Source organism: Caenorhabditis remanei, chromosome V (genome assembly GCF_010183535.1).
Source record: "Caenorhabditis remanei strain PX506 chromosome V, whole genome shotgun sequence".
NCBI classification, from domain to species: domain Eukaryota; kingdom Metazoa; phylum Nematoda; class Chromadorea; order Rhabditida; family Rhabditidae; genus Caenorhabditis; species Caenorhabditis remanei.
The window spans coordinates 5,653,976-5,671,822 of NC_071332.1; the positions used below are offsets into that span (position 1 = coordinate 5,653,976).

General features: G+C 39.7%; 5 protein-coding genes across 5 annotated transcripts; 2 read left to right on the forward strand and 3 right to left on the reverse strand.

Annotated features, from left to right (window-relative positions):
• Positions 1–154: 154 nt before the first annotated feature.
• Positions 155–499, reverse strand: GCK72_017503 (uncharacterized protein; the record flags this gene model as incomplete). Its single annotated transcript, XM_053732123.1, has 2 exons — positions 155–336; positions 382–499. 2 exons carry the CDS (start codon positions 497–499, stop codon positions 155–157), a joined length of 300 nt encoding a protein of 99 aa, XP_053581036.1.
• Positions 500–9,623: 9,124 nt separating this feature from the next.
• GCK72_017504 (uncharacterized protein) lies at positions 9,624–11,241 on the forward strand (the record flags this gene model as incomplete). The annotated part of the gene is made up of 3 exons (XM_053732124.1): positions 9,624–9,687; positions 10,749–10,895; positions 11,027–11,241. The coding sequence occupies 3 exons, from the start codon at positions 9,624–9,626 to the stop codon at positions 11,239–11,241; spliced, it is 426 nt and encodes a 141-aa protein (XP_053581037.1).
• Positions 10,733–12,258, reverse strand: GCK72_017505 (uncharacterized protein; the record flags this gene model as incomplete). The annotated part of the gene is made up of 6 exons (XM_053732125.1): positions 10,733–10,914; positions 10,960–11,228; positions 11,357–11,553; positions 11,604–11,915; positions 11,966–12,124; positions 12,172–12,258. 6 exons carry the CDS (start codon positions 12,256–12,258, stop codon positions 10,733–10,735), a joined length of 1,206 nt encoding a protein of 401 aa, XP_053581038.1.
• A 496-nt stretch (positions 12,259–12,754) lies between these two features.
• Positions 12,755–14,462, forward strand: GCK72_017506 (uncharacterized protein; the record flags this gene model as incomplete). Its single annotated transcript, XM_003112625.2, has 4 exons — positions 12,755–12,962; positions 13,009–13,741; positions 13,830–14,282; positions 14,333–14,462. The coding sequence occupies 4 exons, from the start codon at positions 12,755–12,757 to the stop codon at positions 14,460–14,462; spliced, it is 1,524 nt and encodes a 507-aa protein (XP_003112673.1).
• Positions 14,463–14,869: 407 nt separating this feature from the next.
• GCK72_017507 (uncharacterized protein) lies at positions 14,870–17,558 on the reverse strand (the record flags this gene model as incomplete). The annotated part of the gene is made up of 10 exons (XM_003112571.2): positions 14,870–14,994; positions 15,041–15,200; positions 15,244–15,280; positions 15,330–15,405; positions 15,610–15,664; positions 15,773–15,835; positions 16,150–16,324; positions 16,995–17,090; positions 17,141–17,285; positions 17,351–17,558. The coding sequence occupies 10 exons, from the start codon at positions 17,556–17,558 to the stop codon at positions 14,870–14,872; spliced, it is 1,140 nt and encodes a 379-aa protein (XP_003112619.2).
• Between the last annotated feature and the right edge of the window lie 289 nt (positions 17,559–17,847).

Sequence of the window (17,847 nt, forward strand, 5' to 3'; positions counted from 1 at the left end):
AACAAGATAATTTATACAAAAATATTACATTCACGGGATCAAGATATCTCGGTAATTAAAAAAAACAAACTCGTAAATAGGCAACATGCGATAGCAGCGAGATTATTGTGGGAAGACGAGAGAACTCGGAGAAAAAAAAACGAATTAAATAAATTTATTGAGATGTGAAGAACTCTTTGGCAAACTGTTCCGAAGCGACAGTTACGTTGAAGACGGGATTGATTTCGGCGAGGGTGTTAACGTCGCCTCCGAGTATCTTCCCGTCACGAGCCAGAGAATACTTCTGGGCAATGGAAAGCCCACTGAGAACGTAGCAGGTGTGGTAGAGATCAACAGCTGAAAATATTCTTTTGAAATCAATTTAGAAGAGTTCAATCGTACGCTTGTCCGGTTTATCTCTGAAACCTCCGTGAATGGATTGGCATCCAACAAGAATGTATTCTTCCAGCATTCTCGCTTCGAAGAGTCCTTTCTCAAGAGATCGTCCTTCTCGTTCCATTTCTCCATCTAACAATGGGAAAATTGCTCCTTGCCAGAGCTGTAACATCCATCAACAAGATTGTTCGTGCTTCCTTGATTCTCTCCCAACAAACCTTTCTTATAGACACATGATCTGGAAAAAGCGAAACTATGTCACCGCCATAAAACATGTGTGAAGCAAATACAGTCATTTTAAGACGAAATCTCAAAAATCGCACTATTTTGCACTAAAATTGGTCGATTTGAAGGAGAAATAACTTTGTCAAAATGTAACTCGCTAGGGAGTGTCCGTACAAAAAAGTTATTAACTACAAAAATGAAGCTCTATCTTTCTCTGTATGATTCATTAAAAATCTACTTGATGGAACAATTGGTATCTCCAGGATACACTCTCAAAGTTAGTCAGTGTCAACTGAAAACTTCCACAGTTTACAATATTTTGGCCGGTACTGTAATTTAGAACTACCATCGAGATAGGAGTGTTACATAATTGTTTTCCACAGTTTTTTTCATAATTTTTGCGAACTTTGATACAGTTTTCTACCAAAACACGACTTTTACAGAAGTTCAAAACTGCATTTGTTAGTAACGCCGTACTTTAACAACTCGGCCGATATGGGTAACATGTCAACAGTAGTGGCCCGGTAGTCAAAAAATAAACATCAAGACTGTTACCATTAGAAAACTTTCATAAACACTAATTATACACTCTATTTTTGTTACACCGGTCATGGAAATAAAAATAAGCGATTTCTTGAATTTTCGTGATTTTCGAAAATTTTACATAAAATCTATGAAACACGATTTTTCACTCAGAATGTCATTTTAATACAACGAAAACTCTATAATAAACGTTTTCCCAACGTTTCAAGTCAATCCGACCAATTTGAAAAAAGTTATGGTCGAAAAACCAAATCGGAATAAGATTATGGCCAGCACTGTATGTAGGGTTGACTTATAAAACCATTGCATCTCTTTTGTATGCCACAAGTAAAGCTCCAAAATTCCAATTGATTGGAAAAATCGATGAGGACGTGGCGTTTTTCCCAGATAAACTGATCAACCTTCTCAATGACGATGTCATCAATACCAACACTTCCACTTTATACGGAGAGATTGTAAGAGAAGGTGGAGAAGTGAACCATGATAAAAGTAAAAGGTGGTGAGTGTAATTTTATTTTGGAGGGGGGAGGGCTACTCTCAAAAGAAATAGATTATTCTTCCAGGCACGTCACAGAAAAAGCATGCAAGTGTAAAAAGTATCCGGAATGTTTGTCTGGTCCGTTTTATTTGGCAACGAGGAAAGCGGCAGTGGATATACTGAGAGCGACGAAGCATAGGAATTTTATTTCGGTGGGTTTCTACAAAATATCGCAAACTTTTATACAATGTGGAGAAAATTTGAGCTTCATTTTTGTAGTTTACAAGTTTTTGATAGGACTCTTCGTTTTCGAGATTAGAGCTTTTAAAGTTTAAAGTATGAGCCTGAGAAAGTGCAAGTGCCCAGAGAAGTTAGAGTTTCTCATCTCTATTTGGTATTGCTGCAACAGTCATATTTCAAAAGCTAGAAAAGCTAGCGAAACGTTATCAACTACAAAAATGAAGATCTTTCTTTGATCTACCAACTACCTAAAAGTTGTCCTCACGAGACAGTCCAGGACACCATAGGACAGTTTTAAAGTTAGACTGCTTCAGATTTTTTTAAGCTTGACCTACAACTACACTAATCTCCCAATTCGTCCCGATTGTCCGACTAATGTCCCGATTTCCAGAAAGAAGACGTCTTCATTACTGGCCTACTTGCTGATGACGTTGGCGTTGCCCGTAAAAGCCTCCCAATGCTTCACATGCTTCCAGAAGATGTGTGTATTTTTTCTTTAAAAAACAAACAAACAAAAAATCTGGTTATTTCAGAAAACAGCTGAAGAAAAAACGGGCATACTCGTACACTTTCAAAAATAACGATCAGTATATGGAGTTTTCAAGAAAAATTTGAAATGAATTTTTTCTAAAGATTTAATTCCACGTGATCTCTTGACATTACGTGTAAGAATAAAAATTTTGTTAAATTTCTTAAACTCGTAACCTTTACCCCTTATCTCCACTCGAAATCTAGAGCAAAGATCTAGAGCATTGATAAGCGTTTCGCATAAATAGCTGGCGACTCCACCAGAATCTCCACTTTCTACTCTGCTTTCCAATTGCACCACCATGACCCAATCCGTCCCACCAGGAGACATGCAGACCAAACCCACCGTGAAGATCGTCAAGGTGATCAACCCCTCGGCTCGACCACCAAATGGTGTCAAGACCACCAACAAGAAGGATCCAATGTTTTGTCGTCCGTCGTATCCGCTGTCAATCAGAATGTAAGACCCCTGGGTTCCCTTCTGCCCCTATTTCCCTATTTTCCAGCACATCGAGAACGACCGTATCAACGTCGAGCAGACGAACACCCCAGATGGTGCCGCCAAGCAATACAGTCGTGAGTGGTCCCAATAGGATATGGATCAGAAAAGGCAAGAGATTGTGCCGAACAAATGAAGATGAAAAACAGAAATAATTATAAAAAACTTACAAATAAATGTTTGTATCCCGTTCTGTGTTTTTTGTCGTTTTCAGATCCACTCGGCTACTTTTCGTTACCCTTACGCAACACTAACGCAACACTAACGCAGCAGTCATTCGAGGATTGCTCGCCGGCTGCGTCAGAGGCGTGCAAGTTTTAAATGAAATCTGGATAGTTGTTGCATTAGTGCTGCCGGCGTCCTGCATGCGATCATTGCTTCATAGTGGCTGACAATCGGTAAAAGTTTCCAAGTTTCTATTACCTGTAGACGTCCGGTGCCAAGTTAATCGACTCTAGAATTGAAAAAGAAAATTTCGACAATAAAATTCTGTTGGGAAACAACTCACATTTTCAGATCATCTCTTACAGAAAACGCTTCAAAAGTTAGTTTTACTTCCGATTTGCCTTTCTCTGACTCGTTTTTACCATTCAGACACATATTCTTCTAAAATAATATTTAAGCTTGCCTTTGTTTTTCCAAACAGACATACAGGCAGATATCGTATTCTTAAAGACTTTCCATTTTCCCGGCAGACAGACCATCATAAATGTCAAACATCGATGATTTCCGCGACCCGGAAAACATTCTAGTCTGTCTGATCTCTCACGTTTTTCCCATTTTCACCCAGATCATTGCATCATCAACGAGTTCAAAAATCCACGGGAAAAACACAATTAACCCAGAAAACCGGTGAACCCTCCCGAACCCCAAAATTTGTAGTAATTCACACAAGTGTCATCATGAGACAAGATATAAAATGTCTGCGAGGTGTTGCTATTTTATTCGTGCTTGCTTATCATCTGCACTCAACACTTTTTGTAAATGGCTTCCTTGGAGTTGATATGTAAGTAATTCGTATTATTAGTGGGGCCTAGTCTCTAAGTTTCAGATTCTTCGTCATTTCCGGCTACCTAATGACCAAAAACTTGACAAACTCGAAACTAGAATTTGTTCTGGACATTTTCAAATTCTACTACAGAAGGTTTGGGAGAATTCCCCCGTTGTATTATCTGGTAGTATTCATAACTTTGGTTCTGATTCATTTGTATCTCGGTGATTTTTAGTGGTACACAAATATGAGGTACTCTTTAGCGTCATTGTTTCTAGTGACAAATCAACTTAATTTCAACATAAGAACAGAAACAACCCTTTGAAAAGTGTTGTTAAGCGAGAAACTACTGTAGCTACAGTACTACAGCAATGGATGACTCGGGTTAATGTAGGGTCACGGTAATGGTTCAACGACAGAAAAATAAGCTCCGGCATGAAAAATTAAAAACTTGAGAACAAATGAGCTTCTTTTATAGCAAATGATGAATTTTATAGCAAATGAGTATTTTGAACAATTGGGAAAATAGCATAGTTGTCTGGAATCCGGATTCCGGGGTTTTTTTTGACATTCCGGTTCCGGTTCCGGATTCCGGAAAATGAAAATTTTCATTCCGGTTCCGGATTTCGGATTCCGGAAAATTAAAATTATCATTCCGATTCCGGATTCCGGATTCCGGTTTTTTGAATTTTTTTCCGGAATTCTGAAGTTTAAATTTTAAAAAAATTTTTGAGTTTAAAAAACAACTGCATTACTTCTTTTTCGGTTTTGAACCTCAAAAGTAGTTTTAAACTTTATATATCATTAAAAACACTCGAAAAAATGACTTGGCCTTGCAAATTTATCGAATCATTCCGGATACCGGATTCCGAAATTCCGGAATTCCGGGTTTTTTCGTCATTCCGGTTCCGGATTCCGGATTCCGGAAAATTAAAATTTTGATTCCTGTTCCGGTTCCGGATTCCAGTTTTTCGGAAAATGGCATTCCGTACAACTATGGAAAATAGCAAATGAGCTAAAATAGCAAGTGATAAAATAGCAAATGATTCAAAAGCAAATGAGTACTTGCCGGAATGTTGTCTCATAGATACATGTGGCCGGCAGTTCCGACATTTTGTCTGAAATTAATATCACATATATTTGTTATTGCTGTCTTATTTTTTCAAAATGTTATATGAAAAACTTGTTCATGGATTAGATTGCTTCATTTTATTTGCAAATTTAGTGCTGTAGGTTGCCGGGGAAACGCTGATCTCCTCGTTTTAGTTTTGGCTTGAATTTTCGTATTTGTCTGAATTATAATGTCTGCAGATTTTCGATTTGTAAAACTCGATGAAAGACTGATAAAGACGATCGTTGCGGATTTTCGAATTCTGATCAAAAAATTCGTGACACGCATTTTCATAGATATACCATTTACCTAGATGAAAATGAAAATGAGGAGACCGTGTATGATGATGAAAATGTTTTGCTAAAAAAATGTTCGTTTCTCAAAGTTTTCATGTGAACTCACGCGTGAACTCGATAGAACGTTCCGACGGCGTTTTCCAATTTTAAACGTGGCATTCGTGGCACGTCCGCAGCTCAGTCCACTGCCTAATTTGAATTTTATTATTTATATTTCTAATAGACTAATTGAGCAATTTTCAAAAAAAAATGGATGATTTGGAGACAGTTTCACCGAGTTCAGATGACTCGTTGGTAAGTTGGAAAAACTTGGCTAATCCCTCTTAGAGAGATTAATTTATTTTACACTCTCCCACTCGAATAGATCATTCTTCCATGTGTCTTCATTCGACAATCTACCTTCATCGGCGGCTGACGTCTCTTTCGGTGCGGAGACTGTATGTTTCAATGATTTTTAGTTTATAGAATAGAGACACAGAAAAGACCTTTACAGGTTTTTCGAAACCTAAAATTCAACTTTCAAAATTAGCTTCCGTGACCTGTAAGTATCTGAAATTTCCACCTGAAAATTGACCATTTTACCATTGATTTGTTGCATAAAGGCGCCGGTAACTTGGCGCAGATGGCGCAGGAGGTTACTGTGTAGGAAGGAAGAAGATGTGCATTGGCTCGACCATGTCTACCATTGTTTTTGGATCGTTTTTTTTGCTATCTTAAAACAAAATTACTTTTTTTTGAAAGCAAAAGTTACTTTCAAAAATTGTCGATTTTCAGATGAAAATTTCAGATACTGGTCACGGAAGCAACTTTTGAAAGTTGATTCTTAGGTTTTGAAACATTCTCGTACAACCTGTTTAGGTCGTTTTTATTGGCATTAACCCACTTAAAAGGTTCCAATGTCAGATTAAAATGACCCTGTTTTCAATCTTCCGCATTTTCCAGAGTCTAAGATCGGAGGACACTCTTTTTGGAATCCCGTCACCGAGAGAGGATTCGATCGACTCGATATCTGAAATGGTAAGCATAAAATTTTAAAAGCCAATATGATTGGAAAGTTCAGAATCGCCTCGTCGATTCAGAGCTGGATAGTGATGGATCAGAAGATCCGATTGAATTGGACAAGGCAACTGAGAAGGTGGGAAATTTTCACGAAAACAAAAAATATTCGTGGTGACAGGATTAGCCTGAGATCACGTTGAGACCCACGCTACCTATGCAAACTCGCTCCGAAAAAGACATGGTCCGCAAAACGTGGCGGTGAACATTAGAAACTATTTTCCCACTGAAAATTTTTATATTAAATTCCCACGTAATTTCTCATTGGAGCATGTTCGCATAGGCAGCCTGGGTCTCAACGTGTGTGAGTAGATTTTGAGATTGTTGGCCTAGGAATTCCACAATTTGGACTTCTAGGTCATATGAAGTTTGTCCGATTACAATATATTCTACAATATTCAGAAGGAGTCCACTCTTCATCTCGTTCTCCGTCTCAGAGGAGGAATGCAAATCTTCGTGAAGACCCTCACCGGAAAGACCATCAGCATCGGAGTCGAAGCTTCCGACACTATCGAGAACGTCAAGGCCAAGATCCAAGACAAGGAAGGAATCCCAGCAGATCAGCAAAGACTCATCTTCGCTGAAAAGCAACTTGAGGATGGACGTACTCTTTCCGACTACAACATCCAGAAGGAGTCCACCCTCCATTTGGTCCTCCGACTCCGTGGAGGCATGCAGATGTTCGTGAAAACGCTCACCGGAAAGACCATCACCCTCGACGTCGAAGCCTCTGACACCATCGAGAATGTGAAGGCCAAGATCCAAAAGAAAATTGGAAACATTTTTGTGTACGAGGTACTATGAAGTTTCCAAAAAATTTACTTGTCTGCTGGCTTTTTAATTGAATTTTTTAATTTATTTTTCTCCTAAAAGTCAATAAATAGCTTTTATAAAATCAAAAGTTGGAAACAGTCAACAATAACTTTCGAACAACACAACAAAACAAAAAAGTAATTAAAAAAACAATTACCACAACTTATTCGGAAACATCAATGTTTTCTGAACTTTTTGGCACCTCCTCGCTTGAATCCGCCACCTCTTCTCTTGATTCCTCTCTTCTTTCCACCCTTCTTGCCGCTCTTTTCTTCCTCTTCTTCGAGATCTTCGAGCATCTCCGCGAATTTATCACCAGCCATTTCATAATCATTGGCTCCCATTTCTTCATCACTTGATCCATCGTCTTCTCCAAAAATGTTGGCAGAGCTCTTTCCTCCGAAACCGCCTTCTTCATCGTCATCGTCGTCGTCCTCATCTTCATCATCTTCTTCCTCGCCATCGTCTTCCACCTCATCATCATCGTCATCTTCAATTTCGCCGCCATCGTCATCATCTTCCATTCCTCCATCTTCTTCTTCGTTCAAATCATTCAAATCCAAATCATCGTCTTCATCTATATCCACGTCTTCCTCGTCAACTGCCTTCTTCTTGTTTCTCTTGCTCTTCTCAGCTCCGAACTCCTTACTGTAATCGATATCAAACTCTTCGTTAAGCTCTCCCGGTTCGAATCTCTCCAGCAGTTGATCGAATTCTTCAGAGTTAACAGATTCAGCGTATTCCCACTCATCTTCTCCTGACTCCTTCTTCACATTCTTCTCTTTGTTCAAACTAGAAGTGTAACGATGAAGGAACCGTTCGTCCGCAGGGATCTCCTCACGACGTTTCCGAGTGTATTCCTGAAAATTAAAACATTTTTTCAATTGAAATATAGATTACTTACATTAGAACCGACAGCCAACTTTCTGACTCCCCATGGATCATGAGACTTCTTTCTAACAATTCGACTTCCGGTTGTCTTAGTGACATCTTTCGGATTACGGAAAGCAAATCTATCAAGGAATGCCATAAGAGTGAAATCGTTGAGCGCCTCTCCTCCATAATTGATTTCTCTTCCCTCCATCAAAGCCTTAGCAAACACGGCAACAGACGGATGATAGTGGTTTGAAAGCAGTAGAAGTTCACTGTCAGCAACTTGAGATGCATCAACAAAGAGCGGATTACGAGCTACTGAATCATACGGAGATTTGGCTCCACGAGCACCAATATTTCTATGAACCCATCCACCAGTCGACGAGGCTCCGAGTTGACCTGCCTGAACCTTCTTTTTGTCTTCACTATCATCATCATCTACTACGATATCTTCTGATGGTTCATCTTCTTTCTTCACTCCATCTCTGGTAATTTCATTTCCCTCAACATCGAGATCCACATAACGCTCTTCATCGTCGTCGTCATTTTGCATTTGTTCAACAACACGTGCAGCTGGCTAAAACGATACAAATATTGTTAGGATCTCTTTAGATTTTCCGACTTACATCAATATCTTTTGTGAGAACAATAAGCTTCTCCGTAGGACCTCGTAGTTTTTGAAGACGTGAAATGAGAATAAGAATACTGGCAGTGAAATCTGGTTGAGAATTGACAGCTACTTGAAGAAGACGTTTCACGAATGTTCGAATTCTCTGAGCCGACGAATCTTCTTTCATCGTATCAAACATCAGTTTGAGTAGCTGTGCATACGCTCCGGCTGGACAGTTGTCGAGAAGTTTACGATAAAGAGCATTGTAGAAACGATCCGACACATAGTCATTCATTTTATGGAACTGGAACAACAGTTTCAAAGCGGGAATCGCAGTTCTATAATTGGAGTTGTGGGCGAGAAAATAGACATCTTTGACATCTTCGAGAAGTTTATCGGCATTTTTTGCGAATGGGAATGCTCTGTTAGCGCCAGCAAGAATGATTGGAAGGAGACGATTATCAGTGATTTTCTTTCCTACAATTGTCTTGAAAAGAGAAAGATAAATTGACATGAGACGACAGCAGAGATCAGAATCTTTCTTCGAGAACTTCATTTGGGTAAGGAATGTCATTGAGTAGAGATGAGCACGTTCGTTAACGTTCTTTCTGAAATTTTTTTTTAGTTATTTGAAATTATTTTTTCTGATTATGAGACTACCTGAATGCTAGTCTCTCAATTTCTTCGACCATAACGAGTCTCATTGCTGGATGTTTTCTTGAAATTCCCTCGAGAAGGTTTACAACGAAAGCTCCGATTTTATAATTGGGATGACCGAAAGCGTTGACAAGAGACGAGAGAATAAGCTGAAAATATCGATTTATAGCAGTTTATTTTTTGAATAATCACGAACATTTTCAGACTCAGGTCTTCCCATTAAGCAGTTAGCCAAAGTCTTCAAAGATCTTTTAATGACTTCTTCTAATGGTCTCTTGATAATCTCGACAAGCGTTTCAATGAACTGTTGATACAGAATCTTGAGCTCATGCTCGAAAGCCCACATCAGAAGAATCTTCCGGCGAGAGCGTTGATTTCCAGAAGAGAGTGCAGTGAGTTCTTTGAGCGCACGCTTCGAGAATGGAATCAATTTTCGGTTTTCTGGGAGGCAGTGGTTGATGAAGACGTCTTCGAGAATTGCTAGAAACAGTCAATTATGAGGATATAGATCTAAAAACTGTTCACTTACGAATAATATCGACAACATCTCTTGTTCCTTGTTTCTTGCAAGACGCAATAAGTTTTTCAACGTATTCCAAAGAATGCACTGGAGACTTATGCATTTGAAGTTGCATAGCAGTTCTTTTATCGGCTGCAGTTCCTTTTGAGATCACTGAATAAAGCCACGATGCTTCCGATCCGTTCTCTTGTTTGTCTTTTGTTTGAAGGAGTGCGGCGTCTTGTGCCAACGCATCTTTTCCTTCTTCGAGCAACTTCTGAATCTCCGACGCACTCATTTTCTCAGTTTTCTCATCATGAACATGATCGATTTGGTAAGAATACCATTTCGCTCCTTCTTGATGTTTCACCAACAATCCATCTTGTCCGAGAATCTTCTTCAACTGGCGCTTCTGATTCGTGTTCTCTGGTTTGGAAACTGGTGTTGGGGCATCGTGCCCGTTGGATTTAGCAGCACCGTTTTGTTTCTTCTTTTTAGTGTCTACCGCACCACTTTCGAATTGAGCCATTACTTTTTCAGCCTAAATATACGTTTTGAACTTCTTTAGATGTTTATACGGATCTCTTACATTTGCTAAATCAGTTTCCTTTTGTTTCAACTTTTGAGCTTTTCCCAGCTTCTCCATTGGCTTTTTCGCCGACAACTTCATCGGACGTTTTTTCAGCTTCATTGCTGAAAATAAAACACGTGTCTGGAAACAAAAAAGAACACAAAGAGATAATCGAGTAATACGACTCTTTTCTATAAAGTCGGTGAGACAACAAACAAGATAATTTATACAAAAATATTACATTCACGGGATCAAGATATCTCGGTAATTAAAAAAAACAAACTCGTAAATAGGCAACATGCGATAGCAGCGAGATTATTGTGGGAAGACGAGAGAACTCGGAGAAAAAAAAACGAATTAAATAAATTTATTGAGATGTGAAGAACTCTTTGGCAAACTGTTCCGAAGCGACAGTTACGTTGAAGACGGGATTGATTTCGGCGAGGGTGTTAACGTCGCCTCCGAGTATCTTCCCGTCACGAGCCAGAGAATACTTCTGGGCAATGGAAAGCCCACTGAGAACGTAGCAGGTGTGGTAGAGATCAACAGCTGAAAATATTCTTTTGAAATCAATTTAGAAGAGTTCAATCGTACGCTTGTCCGGTTTATCTCTGAAACCTCCGTGAATGGATTGGCATCCAACAAGAATGTATTCTTCCAGCATTCTCGCTTCGAAGAGTCCTTTCTCAAGAGATCGTCCTTCTCGTTCCATTTCTCCATCTAACAATGGGAAAATTGCTCCTTGCCAGAAGCTGTAACATCCATCAACAAGCTTGTTCGTTCTTCCTTGAAATCCTCCTTCGTACCGCATTTGACGACGTGTTGCCCAACGAAGAAGACTTTCCATATCGGCGAGACGGAATCTGGAAATCATAGAGATCAATGATTTCACTTCACTAGGTGATCTTGGTTTGTTGCAACAACAGAACATGTGAACGACACGTGACCTATTCATACATCATTCTTTTCTTTTTGATGATAACATTCTGACCTGTTCAACAGAACCAACGAGGCGACCGCACAAAATGTGTATCCTCCGTGTGCCTCTGTATAGGGTTCTCCACCGAATCCACCTTCATAACTCTGGCAGCTGATGATCCATTCCGCGACGCCTTCAGAGATTTCTTCTAGTGGAAGCCCAACTACTACGCATGTCGAAAGGGCACAAAAAGCGCTTCTCATATCGATCTATAATTCGAAATAATAATATACTATATTTTTATTTGAAACTTTTATACCTCTCCTCCTTCGTGCATATAGAATCCGCCACTCTCATGCTTGCTTTTCTTTAAGAAGTTGAACAGAGTTTCTTTATTGATAGATCTTAGAGCTTCTTCAGTTTGAAGTGAAACCAGACACATAACTGTTGCGTAAGTAGGAGCCAGGTGAGCCAGTTGTCCTGGTCCTCCTCCATATCCGCCGTCTGGGTGCTCACATGATTTTAGAAACACGATAAGATCAATGACGATTTCTTTTGGAATTTCCGCATCCAAAATTTTGAGTGCGTTTACAGCCCAGTAGCACATCCATGAGCGACTTGCGTCCAAAGTCTCAAATAGTTTTGATAGTGAGAAAAGGCAAACTTTCGAGGAGAACTCACTGCGTAACTTGACGGACAATTTTTGAGGTATCTGAGCAAATATGCGGTGTGTCTCTGGCGGAGAATAGTCAGTTCGGTAAGGTCCTCATCTCCAGTTGCTTCGAATGGCTCCAAAACTATAGAGTTATAGTTTTCGAAAAGCATCGTTTCGATGCGCTTCTAAAACGTTATCATTTTGTACTGAAACTTTTTAGGAGAGTGGTTACCTGTTCTGTACTCGAATAACTAAAGTTTCCATCGTCATTACACACATACTTCTCGTTGAACGACCGGAAAGGAATTTGTGCTGCCATTACTGAATTTTGTGAAAATCTTCGTTACAAGAAAATACGAATTGCGATTCCCCAGATAGAAAAAAACATAAAATTCGTATTCGAAAAAGAAAAATATATCAACTTGTTAAACAACACGCGCCCGTTCATAGCGGAGTGTCGTTGTTTCCGTCTGATTTTTTTCTTTTCCTCACCGTTTCTTCGAACACTCTTTTCTCATCAGAAATCAGAGTGATTGCAAATTTTTCTTGATTTTATCAGTCTCTGATAAAGTTTTAATCAGTGATTGCAACAAAACTCTCCGAAAATCAGGCGAGTAGGTGAAGATGTTTCTTTTCTTTCCAGTTAAATGAAATTGTTCACACGGATTTACACTTTTCATTAGAAACTTCTTTAGTATCATAGAATTTGTTTTTCGTTTTCAACGTTCACGTGCTTTGTTGCATCAGCAATCGTTACCGTATAATATTCTCTTTCGCTCTTCTTTAAAAAATAACAACCAAACATTTTTAAGGTAATGTCGAAGTTCCCGGTGCCGTTGAGAACCATTGGTGGGCTCCGTCCATCGGCCACCGCGGCCATATCAGCGGCTAACATCGGTTTCACACAATCGAGCCGCGCCCTCAGCACCGCCACAAAGAGCTCCGCTCTTGTTGGGCAAGTTGCTCGCCAATATCCAAATGCAGCCGCTTTTAGCATCAAGCAAGTTCGCCTCTACAGCAGCAGTGAGTTTTTCAATGTTAAAACTCGGAAATAAACACACAGTTCTAGACAACCTTCCGAAGCACAACCGAGTTGCACTCCCTGCTCTTTCACCAACAATGGAACTCGGAACTGTCGTTAGCTGGCAGAAAAAGGAAGGTGATCAACTCAGCGAAGGAGATTTGCTTTGTGAAATCGAAACCGATAAGGCCACAATGGGATTCGAAACTCCAGAAGAAGGATACCTTGCGAAGATCCTTATTCAAGAAGGATCTAAAGACATTCCCATTGGAAAACTTCTGTGCATCATTGTTGAGAGTGAAGCTGACGTCGCTGCTTTCAAGGACTTCACAGACGATGGTTCATCCGCTGGCGGAGCTCCATCTGCCGAAAAGGCTCCAGAACAACCAAAGAAAGCTCAATCTTCTCCACCAGCCGCTGCTTCTCCACCAACTCCAATGTATCAAGCCCCATCCATCCCTCAGTCAGCACCTATTCCATCGGCATCATCTGGAAGAGTGTCTGCCTCCCCATTTGCCAAAAAGCTTGCTGCTGAACAAGGTCTCGATTTGAGCGGAGTTTCTGGAAGTGGTCCCGGTGGACGAATCCTTGCTTCAGATCTTTCACAGGCCCCAGCAAAGGGAGCTACTTCAACAACAAGCCAAGCTTCATCTGGACAAGATTACACCGATGTTCCATTGTCGAATATGCGAAAGACGATTGCGAAGAGACTCACTGAAAGCAAATCGACGATTCCACATTATTATCTCACTAGCGAAATTCAATTGGATACTCTTCTCCAGTAAGTTGCAGTTGTTTCTCTTTCTTTGAAAAATGTGCAGCCAATGCATTTCAATATCGGTTCTCTTTTCTAACAATTTCTTATTCAGAGTCCGTGAAAAGCTCAACGGTCTTCTTGCCAAGGGAACATCTGGACAAGCCACTAAGATCTCTATCAATGATTTCATCATCAAGGCTTCCGCTCTAGCCTGTCAACGAGTGCCAGAAGCCAATAGTTATTGGATGGACTCTTTCATTCGTGAGAATCATCATGTTGATATTTCCGTTGCCGTCAGTACACCAGCCGGTTTGATAACTCCAATCATTTTCAATGCTCACGCCAAGGGACTTGCAACAATCGCTTCAGAAATTGTTGAGTTAGCCCAGAGAGCCCGTGAAGGAAAATTGCAGCCACACGAATTCCAAGGAGGAACTTTCACTGTCTCAAACCTCGGAATGTTTGGATCAGTGTCTGATTTCACCGCTATCATCAATCCACCACAATCATGCATTTTGGCTATCGGAGGCGCTTCTGACAAATTAGTTCCAGATGAGGCGGAAGGGTGAGTAATCGGTTATATTATATACTTCTAAAATCGACTTTTTTTTTTAGATATAAGAAGGTGAAGACCATGAAAGTAACTTTGTCTTGCGATCATCGAACTGTCGATGGAGCTGTCGGAGCCGTCTGGCTTCGTCACTTCAAGGAGTTCCTCGAGAAGCCACACACGATGCTTCTCTAAACATCGACCCGGTTTTCTTCGTTTCTCCAGTCCATCTCACCATTTCTTCATACCCATTTTGACCGTTTCCCGAATTTAAAATTTTACTCCGTAAAGTCTCGAAGTGATAGCGTATAAATAGGTCATAATTTAATTGTTTTTCTCTCTTTCTCAGCCATTTGCTCTGTCCTTTCTCTCTCGATTTTTTCATGGCAATTTCCCCGTTAATCAATTTTTGTCCGGTAGTGTTTTGTATAAGTAAATCATTGGTAGTTTGAAAATAAGTCATTTTTTATTGTGCCTGTCATACAGAAACTCGTATTAGGAGGGAAATAGATGAACCTAGCGGATCATTTTCATAGTAAAAAGTGAGCAATGTTCAGAGACCCTAACGAAACAATATGTTTCAGAAAAAGAAAGAGATTCGGTTAGTGACGACGACAAAGTCCGCATGTTCGTGCGCAGAACGCCGTCAAATACTGTTGATGAGATGGTGATGCACAAAACTGCCTCCACTGTGCACATCTTCCTTGTGGATCACGATCAACGCATTCTGGAATCAAAAACATAGAATCAGAAAATCTTAAGCAACAACTTACGTCCACCACCGCCTCCAAACGCTTGCTGTGGTTGTTGGAACACATTTTGTCGGTTTGCGGAGAAACTATTACTCTGTCCACGTCTTCTGGAAATGAAGACGTTCTGTCTGTTGTTGAAAACGGATTGTGGCTGTTGAGCGATGATTCGTTGACGAGGACGCTGAAATTCAGAATTGTTGAGAACTTTCAGAAAAAAGAAAAACCTGTGGAATTGGTCGGAATGTCTGTTGGAACGTTGGTCTGAAACAATAATAATAATAGCAAATTCAGATTCAGATGAAAAACGAACTGTTGAGTGAACGGTGGCTGTGTGATAGCTGGTGTCGTCAATTGAGCATCTCCAGAAGATCCACGTTGGAAGCCATCTGAACAAGTCAAACTAGAACTAGAAACAGAAAAAAGAAGGCGCGAAACTGATAAAACTTAATGAGACTAAAAGTTACATGCTAAACAAGTAGTAAAACAGGAGAAAAGAAGAGAACTACTCTCTTTTTTTTCAATTAACTAATCACACTCTTTGACTAAATCTCACTACATCTTACACATACGTCTATGCATGATTTCCATACCTGCCACTGGGATAATTCTCGACATATGTGGTGTCGTGGACGATACGGGCTGTGGCTGAACATTGACAAAACGGTTAAAATTCAAAGTTTCAGAGAGGGTGCAAAGCTATATTCTGAAAGTGTGGCTGAAAAAGAGAAAGAGTGCGACAAAAAAACTCTTGACCTGTTGTGACTGCTGGAATTGAGTCTGCTGTTGTGGTAGAGATTGCTCCAGCGCTTGGGCTCCCTGAATCATTTTTGGTTTTTTGGTTTTTAGGGTATTGGTAATTGGAAAATTATGTGAAGTGCGCTCTACCGCACGGTGTAGCAATAGCAAGCGAATTAGAAGTGGATGCAACAAGCAATCTATTTTGAAAACTGAAAACTGCAAGAAATCATTCAAAAATAAGTTTTAAAAAAGAAGCAAAAAACAAAAGATAGTTAGCAATAGAGATCAGCAAAAAAAAGCAAACTCAATGTATGAAAAAAATCATAAAATAAATACAAATCAGTGCATAGAAAACAATTAGTGATAGCTGATTAGAACGGACGCCTACGCACAATCGAATCGAATACTCGGAATGTTTCCATTTTGAACTGTTTCACTTGTGGTGGGACAGATGGCATTGGAGCCTGATAGTTGGGGAAGCCATCACGATTCAGACGACATGGAGGAAGTGGGCGGGAACGAATGGACTTCACCCAGAATTGGGTTTGATGTTTGACGACGGTGGCACTGAAATATTTGAAAGCGAGATTCAGGAATCGTGTTTTAGAATAGACTACTATCGATACTAGATCTTATTAGGGTACATTGAATAGTTGACCGGAATGAAGTTTTTCATTTTCCGGAATCCAGAACCGGAATGAAAAAAATCCGGAATTTTGAATGATTTGCTAAATTTGCAAGACAAATCATTTTTAGAGCGTTTTAAATGAAAAATAATGATTAAAACTACTACTGACGATCAAAACCGAAAAAGAAGAATAGTCGTCTTTTGAACTCAAAAAAATTGAAACTTTTAACTTCCTGGATTCCGGAAATCGAAAACTCAAAAAACCGGAACCCGGAATTTGGAACCGGAATAAAATTTTCAAAATCCGGAATCCTGAATCCGGAACCGGAATGACAAAAAAACCCGGAATTCCGGACAACTATGGTACATTGGATTCTGAAATCTGAAAATTTTTAGTAAATTTCTAGATATTTGCAGTTATATGTAGTATCCAAACAATCAAAAAGTTTTTTGCAAATTCTAGTTAAGATTGTCTGTGAATCACAATACTGAGTAAATTTTAAGAAAATTTCGAAATACGGTCTGTAAAAGATCAAGCAAGGGTCAAGTTTCTACGAAAGAACTAATTAAATGTATTTTTGTCTGAAAATCAACTCAATAAAAACTCACACAAATTGCACAGTATCCACCTCATCATCAACCTTCCACCACATCTTAATATGTTTCTTCTTCTCGTCGTGAGAATGAGTAGCAGATACTTGATATCTGAATTCTCAGTCCAGTCAGTTCTTAGAGTTTCTCAGCATCATTCTCACCTGAAACATTGTTGTTGCCATGAACCATTGTCATCGAGTCTCACAAGTTGCCCGAATCGCTCTCCCAGTTGATCGTTATTCCATTTGAATGGTTGGATAACGAATCCTTTGAACCAAATTGATTCATTGTGGCCTTGAAGGGTCACTGGAACAGGAATAATTTTTATGAATATTTCAGAATAACGAGTAAAACGAGGTCTCCCAACTCACACCCAATCGGCTGATTCCTCCAATAACATTTCTGATCAACTGCAATTTCATATGGGGGCGTCGTCAACTGAAGTCCTCCCTGATGTTCAACTGCTTCCAATGGATTCATACTCTCAAAAGCGGCATGTACACACGGTGCTCCATCTGGCCACGCATTCACAGTTGGAGCAATGGATGCCATAAGAAGAACAAAGAGGGACTCAAGCATTGAGAAAACAATCTGTAGGTATGAAAGAGATTGACAAGAATTCAAATGAATTGGCGACGGAAGATGCGTGAGAACTCGATAGAGACTGAAGATACGAATGGCATTGAATGGAACGCAAGAATTTGAGGTGAAAGAAGGAAAAAAACGGAGAGAGAGAGAGAGAAGAAGAAGGAATTGGAATTTAGGAGGAAACTGATGGTTTTTGAGGTCTTCGTCAAAAATTATCTGTGAAATGGATTCAAGCGGAAATTTGGAAAACGAAACAAGTTATTCCTTTTCAAGAAAAAAT